At 36.9% G+C, this 10,807-nt stretch overlaps 1 protein-coding gene across 2 annotated transcripts; it reads right to left on the bottom strand.

The window, feature by feature from the left end:
- Positions 1 to 1,057: 1,057 nt before the first annotated feature.
- On the bottom strand, positions 1,058 to 10,447 carry LOC139690042 (uncharacterized). 2 transcript variants are annotated; one of them, XM_071587230.1, is made up of 3 exons: positions 10,174 to 10,447; positions 5,681 to 5,917; positions 1,058 to 3,264 (listed from the first exon to the last, which is right to left on the bottom strand). In XM_071587230.1, the coding sequence occupies exons 2-3, from the start codon at positions 5,895 to 5,897 to the stop codon at positions 2,597 to 2,599; spliced, it is 885 nt and encodes a 294-aa protein (XP_071443331.1). In that variant the 5' UTR covers positions 5,898 to 5,917; positions 10,174 to 10,447; the 3' UTR covers positions 1,058 to 2,596. The 2 variants fall into 2 exon arrangements, with proteins under 2 accessions (XP_071443331.1, XP_071443330.1); XM_071587229.1 differs by having other exon boundaries at positions 1,060 to 3,264; positions 10,181 to 10,446.
- Positions 10,448 to 10,807: the final 360 nt, after the last annotated feature.

Below are 10,807 nucleotides of genomic sequence, written 5' to 3'. Positions count from 1 at the left end.
TGTTTCCGCCCTACTCCTCCTCCTCATGGAATGTCAGTTGCTTAGTTTGTCTCGACTTCACGAGAAATTAAATTATCATATTCTCCTTCCATTGAGGAAACTCAAGTGGATTTTTCACGACTGCTTCTCGAAGAATTTACTAGTTTTTCACAGAATGAACTCCTCGTGACAAATATCGAAGAGAATATTATTCCCACAATTTTATTTGAAATTATAAAAAGTACAATGTTATCAGAAACTTTCAAAAACTGATCCTTTTTATATGTAAATTGTAACGCTCCTTCATGCACTAGTCTTATATTTTTGGGGAATGTGTTTCGAATGATCGTTTATTCCTTTAGATTAGATAGTCATTTTGTTCCTTACACTTCATTTATGGGCACTTGATATGGGACGAAATTGAAGAAAATGGTGAATATTCTAGCGATTTAATTCACCGAAATTCTCACCGTTTTCTCTCCAATCCCTATCCAATGTCTAAGATTTAGCGCCCCGACTAAAAATAGAGATCACTTCCTCGACAAAGGAGGAAGTAACGCATAACAGTATAATTATTTGCAGCGCCTTTAAATAGACTCCTTTCAATTGCCAATAAACCTCTGCTAATAGTGAACCGCACTTCTCTCTCCAAACTGACTCACTGCAAGTAATTACTATAATAAACTGAATTCCTTCGGCGTGCTCTTCTATTTCCAAAAATAGACATGTAAAAATACCAAACTTAAAGCATAAAAAATTCCTACCAATGGTTTAACTAATTTTGCTTTATTCGAATTTTTTGTTGGTGAAAAAATTATAATAACTCAAATAAAGACGAATGCAGCTTGATGAAAATTTTCTATTGCGGCGTTTCTTTAAAATTAACGAGCCGGAAGAAAAGGTTCTACCATTATTATATGAGTTCACCGTTGTTAATATTTGTAATTTAAATCTAACCATTTATGCCTTTTCGACAATGTTGCCAGAAAGCTAAAGTAGAAATTCACGATGAGGTAAGTTAAGTATACTTCAAAATGTCAAAATAAAATTTAGGAAACAATTGTTTTAACAATACATTTCTTTAATTTAAACTTTTGCATTTCAGTTTTTTTAACTTTTCAGCGGCTTTTGAATTAATTTTTGCAATTATTAACAAAAAAATTAACTTTCATTGAGTTTCATCACAGTAACATGACTGCTACGAGTCTTAGTTCAATATTTGAATAAGGAATCGGCAGGTAAATACGTCTCCAAGAAGATAATAAGCTATTCATACATACCACGTTAGAAATTATAATTTTTCTCTTCAATTTTTAATAGGAAAACCACTGTGTCAAATGTCACTAAAAAAATAGGAACGTCAAAGCCAAGTAAAGCGTATATAATTAATACGCTTATACGGACGTAATTTTGTTTTGCAGCGCTCTATTTTGCAGCACGACAAGGAGATTAAAGCATCGTTGGTATGGTTTAAGAAATTGCAAGGGATTTGGTTACAAAATTGAAGGTTTCCATAAGCAAATGTCCCTCTGTAATAAAATAATAATGTTAGGTATGCAATCAGTTATTGAACAATGTGCGACAAATATGGCAAATAGCAGTGCTTCCATCTCGACGGTAATTATCAACTTTCCAGCAAAACAAATTGAAAACATTTTTGATATATACTCATGCAATAAATGTGACTCAAATAATGTACACTAATTTCTAATTTTTTGTGCATTTAGTACCAACATACAACTGTACATGGCATAACAAGAAAAGTATATCACCTGCTTTTAACGAATACAATTTTTGGGGTTCAACGATTGACAAATGTTTGTGCTTCTCCGAGTATATTTTCTGATTAAGAAGCTCAATTAGTTTTAAAAAAATGGGCGTAAAAATTATAATGCTAAATACAAATGTTGAAAGAAGTATGTATAGAAAAATGTCTTAATAACTGAACTATGAAAATCAAGTAAGAAATAACAATTCCCCTCGCGCAAATGCAATTCCGGCATGTATATTATAGCAAATATATTGAGGGGTTCACTAAGCTTGAAAATTATTAACAAGTCTCTTCTTAAAAAATGCGTTACATATGTTTTGAAACATGAATTTGAGATTAATTTTTTTTCATTTCCTAATTTTAGCACGAGAAACAGTAAACGAATTGAATTTTACTAAAAAAAACTTGCTTATGGCATCATACAGATTAAGCTATGAATCATTAGTTTAGCGAAAAATCAAATTTTTCCGTTTATATACGATATGTACAAGAGATCGCTGATGAAGCTAGCGATAAACATAAGTATAGGATGTGCCCCGTCAAATAGACTTCTTGAAAAGATATGTTCAAGAGTGTGCTAGTGTTTGCTTGTGTTTTCAGGTTTGTTCATAGAAGAGACAGATAGTAATATACAGTTTCTAAAATTGACAAAAGTTGTAGCTTTCACAAGAAAGGAGTTTTCATACATTAAAGGCCTTTTCTCTGTGAGAACCCTCTTACGCGATGAGTTCGGCCATCGTCTTCCATACTATCAGCATCGTCATCGATCATCATCATCGAAGAATTATTATTCTGTGCTTAAATTCCTCCAGAATGTTAAGCAGAAGGGAACTCGTCCAAGTGTCGCTAGAAGCTGACCATCTTCTTTTCAGCCGTCGCCGACTGTTGGATCGAAGTCTTCTTCACCCTCACTGTAGACGATGTGGCTGAGGAAGAGGAGGCGTTGACGCTGCCACTGCCATCGCCCATCTCGGCGGCCTCCGCCAGGCGAGCCGTCACCATGGCCCTCCGCCCCGCTCTCCCGGCTGCCCTCTCCGCCAGCTCCTCCATCTCGTTCTCGATCTCCGCGATCCTGGCCCGCGACCTCTTGGCGCGCATGGCCGCGGCGGCATCCTCCTCGGCGTCCGCCGCGCTGGCGGCCTCCAGCGCCTTGCGCGCCGCCTCCGGCTTCAGCGCCGTCCACTTGGTCATCGTCCCGTTCTCCAGGCCGTTCTCCTCGGAGGATTCGCGGAGGGTCCTCCGCTTGAAGAAGCTGTCCGATTCCAGGTCGCCCAGCTCGCTGGTCTTGAGGCCGACACTATCCATTAGTCTGTCGGACATAGCGATTTTGGGCCGGCGACGTAGGCGGGAGGAGACGGAGTCCGGATCTTCCAGGGTTTCTTCGAGAGTCATGGATCGCCCGGCCCTGGCAGCCCTCATTCTTTTGAGGGCGGCTGAGGTGATATCATCTTCTTCCTCGACTTGAGACAACATCTGGGATGCGGCAGAGTGGTTGGACGATGTGTTCATCTCTCCTGAGAAATCGTGGTCCCCGACTTTAGACCCATTTCAAAACGGAAATTCATCAAAGCTTCATTGCAACTTATTCTAATTTAAGAGGACTCCACGTCTATGGGGTACAACATTCTCTAAATAGTTCTCATCAAAACATTTTCCCTGCGCCACAACTAATTGGGACCCATTTCCTTCACAACATTAAACAGTTAATTATCTTTATGCGAAATGATGGAGGTAAAATGACAGAACCTAAGCGCTTCATATCTTAATTTAAACTCTCTCGCTTCAATTAAGTATGGAAGTGATATAAGTAATTAAACTAGTTGGTTATTCAATTGATGACTCACCCGATTAAGAAATACGTCACCAATCTAAAATTTACCATCGCAAAAAGGGAAAGTTTCCTCTCCCCGAGTTGGCAACGGAGAAAAGGGGATTAGTTAAGCATTTGGTTAACGAACCCAAGTAAGAATTACAACATCCGTGTTTGTAAATATTTTCAAGGTTGATACTATTTTATAGTAAAACTCCATCAAAAAATCTTTTTTAATACTCGTTTTTGAAATAATAGTTGCGTAAATCCCGAACTTTGAAAATTATTCCTCTTTGTTCATAGTACTATTTATACTGATAAACAACAGTTAGCCACGTCCACATTTTAAGAATGTTTACTATTTTTGGAAAATATTGTTTTCGGGTGATATTTCTATTTCAGACGTCATGAGGCTAACACGTATACAATTGAGGTTTAGCGGATCTTAGTCTATAACACTTAAATTTAACCCAGTAGCTTCAGTCAATTAAAACTACGAATTAAAAAAAAACGCCCATTTCATTTTCCAAGTTGGTGACAACTGCCGCCTATGATTTCAAAGTAAAATTTGTATGTTTTTTGCTAAAATTAAATATCTTAAAATATACGGACTAATAATAATGGCCATAGTCAATAAATAAAACCATGCGTTTAAAACTGATGGAGCTTTAACACTAGTTTCCTTCCATCTAATTCTACAACTACAATGTTTCATAGGCAGCAGCTTGTCACCAACGTCTAATTCCTGTAATCAATATTCTTGCCTCATAAAGAGTAATTTTCTAATTCCATTGAACTTCATAGCCAAAAGGATGAACTGATATTTGCGTTTATTCACCTTTTCTTTGTTCGCTGTCTTTTTTTATTTATGCGCATAATGTGGTGGTTTTTGCGATAGCTTTCCCGTCGTAGTATGAAATAATTATCAAAGAATATATTTATGATCCGTTGCAAATATGCCCATTTATCATAAATAGTAATCTTCCCCCCCTGAATAATCCCACCCATCCCACCTACAGTCGAAGTGAATAAGCAGCTGAGATATTCAAGAAATGCAAGTCGAGAGAAGTATCACTCCTCCTGGAAGGTAAACTTCATCGTTTAGTTTCCAAGACAGTCTTCACCTTGTGTGAAATAATTGTGTGAAATTGACAGCAGAAATCATTTTACCCCAACAGGGGTAAAATGTCGCGGCGAGTGCGGCTGGAAAGTTATAAAGACCGTTTAGTTCAAAACTAAGCTACGGCAGGTTAGGCACAGCTTAGTAAAAAGCATTAGGCGTTCAACTAAAAATTAAGTAAAAAGCGTTTCACTAAAGTGCAAATACTATCCTTTTCAGCAGTAAATGAATGCGGATTTTTCGTGTTTATAATCAGATACAAGTTTACATTATGTATGTGATAATCATTTTATTCGATCCTTAAATATCAACAACATTTCTATAGAAGTGCCATTTCTTCAGTCCCTGATAGTACAATAATAGATATTTACGCCATTCATGGCTGATAAAATAAACAAGAAACAAAAGTTTGTTTCCATTGTCACATAACATAGATACAATGATTTTGCTCTTGTTCAATATTGCACAAATATCATTCAGAATGAGTAATTTTCCTGATTTAGGCTGGGTTTCCTATGACGTTGTGTGCGTTTCAGTAAAAAAAACTAATTGCCAGAATTTTATTTTCTTTTAACTGGTTAAAACATGTGAAAACGTTGGAATATTTTCAAAAATTCAGCTATTGACTATTTATACTAAAGAGAAAATTAAATAATAAATGCATTCAGAGGTTTTTTACTATGTTTTACGTAAGTCGGTCAAAGTGTGTTTCAAAATAAAATTAAAAATAAAAATTTTAAAAAAAGGAAGCGAACAAAGCATAATGTTGTTTCTTTTGTTTTGAGCGAGGTGAAACGCATTTGGTTATTTTAAATCCACAAATGAGGTATGTTTTCAAATGTGAGCTGCCCGCTTTCTGAGGCGAGGCAAGAACCCGTTACATTTCATTCTCCCGTTCTCTCCCCCCAAATCCCTGAGTCATGTGCTTAGAACTGCTTCGGGGGTTTCCCCAGGTAATCCTGCAGGAGGATCCTCAGGGGCAGGCCGCCTGATCCCTTACCAAGAAGAGACGACAGGGAACGGCGTCTTGGGACGTCGTCTACTTCCACGAAAGAAGCTGGTCTTCTGGGGAGAGCGCTCTCGAGATCCTCTGCAGGGCGGCCGGAGTATTTCCTATCCAGTCGGTCCATCATTGGCTTGTACAATTGCTCTCCCAAGCTGTAATTGTAGTCATACAGCTTCGTTCTTGGTCTGCTCAATGGACGTCTTCCTGCCATTGTGTCTTTTGCTTATGGAACTGTTTCGAAATAAACAAAAATTATTTAATTGAAAAATAAGAGGAATATGAATTGAAAAGTTTAAGAACTAGAAGCAACGAACGACACAGGTTACTGGAATTTCATTTCAAAATAAAATCCAAATTGACTGTTTGATCAATGATTCATTTCAATTTTCTTTACCAGCAGCGTGACAAAAATAGTTTTCAAAAATATTGTAATTCACATCGTCCGAAATATTTAACTTCTTTCATACATCCTGAGGTAATGAATTTTAACACACAACAACCATAACAAACCGACATATGAAAAATTTCACCTCTGAGGGTATTGCAAAACTAATAAGAATACAAATGTAAGGGATTAATTTATCAAAGAGCTCCGTGAAGGTACTGCTGAGTTGACGCATGACATAGTTGTTGATGTTTTTTGATATGTTTGCGGTACACCCACTTAAGTGGGCACTTCAGTGCAAGATCAGATTCCAATTTCTAAAAGGATTTCCGATTTCATTTAGCCGGCGAATATAAATTGAGTACTCTCTCAGTCTTTCACTTTTTGAAATTCTGTTTAAAATGAAATGCATCGGCAATATTATTTATTCTTAGAGTCTTTGTTGGGACTGCGATATAATGCCGGATTTCCCTTTTGTCGGATATATGCATGAACGTCGCAAATACTTTTGTGTGTGTGTGTGTGTATATATATATATATATATATATATATATATATATATATATATATATATATATATATATATATAAAGCAAACAATTATTTAGCTGCTAATACAAAAATTATTCCATGACACTAATAAATAATTGATGAGCTCCAGATCCAGATTTAAATAGCTATCGGAAACAGTTGCCTGCCTCATCGTTCTCGATAGCAAGTCTAAGGCCTTTGATGGAAGTCAATCTTACGTGAATGTTTCCTTTCAGTATAAATTTCAACCTACGTAAGACTTAGCCACTACTGATATTCTCGCAGCGTAAAAAATTAATCGTTCAACACACAGGTATGCCTGTAGGTCTTCATTGTGAAAATCTGGATTTGGCATAATTTAGATTTTGGCTAGAGAAGCAATTATTCGAACAGGAGATGTTTATTGTCGCACATTTAAGGACTTAAGAAATATTAGAAAAATAACAAATTGCTGCCTCAAGCAGAACCTCTTAACTAGATCTAATGCACCATTCTTTAAGTACAAATCATGAAATATTTTGCCCATGTTTCCATTTATTTGCTTTAATTCCATGCTCTACTTTATTATCACTAGTGCGCTAATGTGATTTTCTACATATTATTTTTCTACATATTTTTATGCACACCTAGCAAATGTGGATTGTCTTTACTATAGGTTGAGTTTATAACAGAGATCTTTGACTCAAAAACCGTATTTTTCAGATTCTTGCGTTCAGTTGAAATCAACTATACACTTTTTCCGTGCCACATCCGGGTGGTTCACTGATGTTTTTGAAACGTCCGTCTAATGACTGAGGAGCAAATTGAGATTTGGCTAAAAAGTTAGTATTACTCAGGACCCTGGCCAGTTTTGGACTCAACAGTCATCTCCTTAAGCAGAATCCTAAAATTATGAGAAACTTAGGACAGAATTGGTATGTAACTCATTTTGGCACTACGTACAAGAATGAACCATTGTGTTAAATGTGGCTGACTCTGACTTTCAAATGTCAAAATTAACCCACCAATCAGTGATGCAGTGCAGCTTATTAGATGGAATGAGCGACGTTTTCAGCTATGCTTGCATTAGGAGATTTTTAATGGAGAATTTAAGATTTTTTCCCTACTTTAGAATGCCTGAATTTACGCTTTCTCGAGAGCTTGCCAAGTGATAAGACGGAAATAACGCGTCCACAAAAAAAAAGACACGCGACCGGTGCCCTTCGGCGCCCGTCTGTATACCCGGTGCCGAGCGCTTGTAGTACGTTTCAGAATTAAAGCTAATTCAATTTCCGTCGGATTGTATTAAAATATAAACCAATTAATATGCAGGAATTTGCTTGGAAGGTATATTGGAAGTAATGGGCCATAATATTTTGCATCAAGAGCTGAAATTAGTAAAAGGCCACTTTTCTTCCTTTGAAAAATTTAAAATTTGTGATTGAAACATATTATCAATTCATGACTTCGAGTGATACATAAAATGAAATAAAATAAATATTAGCATTTAAATTATTTCCCAAAACCTCCTAGAATTATTGATATGTGTCATTAAATAACGTACTGTAAAATAAAAACTAACATTTCCATTGGTATAATAAAATGAAATCTACTTATTTTAATTAAGTTCATATATATGTATAAACGCACACATACACACACACATATTTTTATTTATTTATATTTATACACATGTGTTTGTGTGTACACAGGTATAAACATAATTCCTATATATAAAATCCTATATAAATCCTAAAAACCAGTGTAACGGAAATTAGGGAAACAAACGACAGGATCGCATTTTTATCATTCTATTCCATTTTACCTGTAGCGTCATTTGTCATTCCATTTGATGAGGTCGTATCGTTCCGTAGACCACATTCAATTCGTATTATAAATATTTCCATTATTTTATCATCAAATTTTTAGTGTTCTAAATCGTTTGAATATATACAAAATATGATATGAACAGACTTCTGTATTCCATTTCAAGTTTTTTTTTATAAATTGATCAATAATATTGTCAGTCTCAAATAAATGATTACCGTAAATTCTTCCAGAAATCTACATCTCTTTAACCGAATACCGACTAAAATTATAAAATTTCTAAATATGAACTATTTTTCTTACACAATTCTCTCAATTTTATAATTTTCTTATGTATTATGACCTTTAATGTGATTTCTAAAATATTCCTCTCCTTGGTTTCCGTGCATATTGGGAGATCGTTCAGTTAAACTAAAACGGAAGTAATAAATAAAAAGCCTTTTCAAAATGATACTTCGCCATTTCTCTATTGATAAAAACCTCTGGTAAACGTTAATTTGGGCTAAAGAGAGTTAATGTTTTCCTCTCGTTATATTTATAAATGAATATATATATATATATATATATATATATATATATATATATATATATATATATATATATATATATATATATATTACAGTTTATATGAATAAAATCACATATGGCGATTTCTAATATATAATTTACTTATTTAATGATAGAATCAAAGGCATCCAATTTGGTCTCGTTTAGCACACAGCGCACACAATATTGCTGCTTTTCCATGCTTAACTTCATTAGCAACAAAGGATCTATTTCAGTTTACAAAATTTGGCGACGTCGGCGCTGCAAAATTAATTAGGGCAGAGATCACAGAGGTAAAAAATAGAGTATCGGTTGACTCTTGAGAACGGATCAGAAGTCTTTGGCTGCAGTCTCCACGCATTCTAAATTTGGAACCAACCAAAAAAAGGGGTCAATCACTCTACCGATGATATGAAAAACATTTATACTATCGCGCAGTGAGACAAAAAATATTTGTTGTGATCCATTTACTCTATAAAATAATTACCTTAATCATCTAAAATCCAAATCAAAACTTTTATAATAATCAAATAATTAATAAATTCACTGAAACCTTAGTTTTTATCCAAATGATATTCTTATCAGTTGATTTTCTAGCCAAAACGATGACTGTAACTATTTTTTATTATGTTTCACATTAATTTTATTAAACTATAATTTCAAATATACTCACTATGGACGACACAGCATTTAAATACTGAACTGTGCTAGTGTAAGTTTAGAGAGTAATAGCAGCGAATATTTTGGTACCTAGTTTTACCTCCCAACCCTATTTAACCTATTCTTAAAACCATAATTTGCCCATGCTCTGCGGCGTCATCACTGCATCAATTTTCATTGAAGGCATCCAATTCATCCCGCTCTTTTTAGAATTTTACCCACCCAATTCCGTTCAAACTACTGTGAAAGCATGCATTTGTAAGGAAGTTAAAATAATCCAGCGAGCTGAAAACAGCTTGAGAAGAAACATCGTGCGCTGGTATTCCAACATAATTTCGATTCGATAGCAAATCACTGAGAACCACCCTCAGAAAGAGGAGGTTAAAATAACAGCCAGAGTGCAAAGATCAAAGGGCAAAAAGTTGAACGGGTAACCGGATCCTTGACGAATGCCGCCGCGAAAAGGTCGATTTCTACTGGGAGCACATCCAAGCGGAACAAAAGAATCGCCATCCCCGCGGCACAAGCACGCACACAAAACCGCGCACAATGAAACACACCTCTCACCTCTCTCGATTCGAGCGGCGTGCGAGGGAGCGGCACTCCTGTTTTGCGTCGTCCCTGGAGCTCTTCTCTTCGCCGAGTCCCTCAACTTGGGCTTCCTCTTCTTCGCACTTGCTTCTCTCTCTCTCTCACTCTCTCTCTCTCACTCTCTCTCTCTCTCCTCTTCCCGGTAAAATGAACGAAGGGCTCCCCAAGCGCTGCGTCGTCGGCAATCGAGAGAGATATGTTCTGTGCCGTTCACGGCGAGAGTGAACGCGAACGCCCTTGCTATTTGGGAACCTCTCCCGCCCACCCCTAGCTCCTCCGCTCTATCTATCTCTTTCTCTCTCTCTCTCTCACACACACACACACACACCACGCCCCGCGGATCTCCCACCTTCTTGCCCTCCCCACCCCCATTGCACACACACACCACCCCATGCCACCCCCACCCTCAACCCCTTCGCAGACCGCTCCCCCCCACCCTTCCGCCACCACCACTTCCTCTTCCTCCCACCACACCATCATCCGAGGAGGGAAGCATCGAAGAGGGAGTGTGAGAAGGTGGGAAAGGGGGTGGGTTGCGTGTGCCAGGGGCAGTTTGACCCATCTCCTTCCATCTCGCCACCATACCATCCTCCCACACACCAG

The sequence above is a fragment of the Hetaerina americana genome, unplaced genomic scaffold (assembly GCF_022747635.1).
Source record: "Hetaerina americana unplaced genomic scaffold, ioHetAmer1.1.p SCAF_3, whole genome shotgun sequence".
Lineage (NCBI taxonomy): Eukaryota > Metazoa > Arthropoda > Insecta > Odonata > Calopterygidae > Hetaerina > Hetaerina americana.
This window is presented reverse-complemented; position numbering and strand designations above follow the sequence as displayed.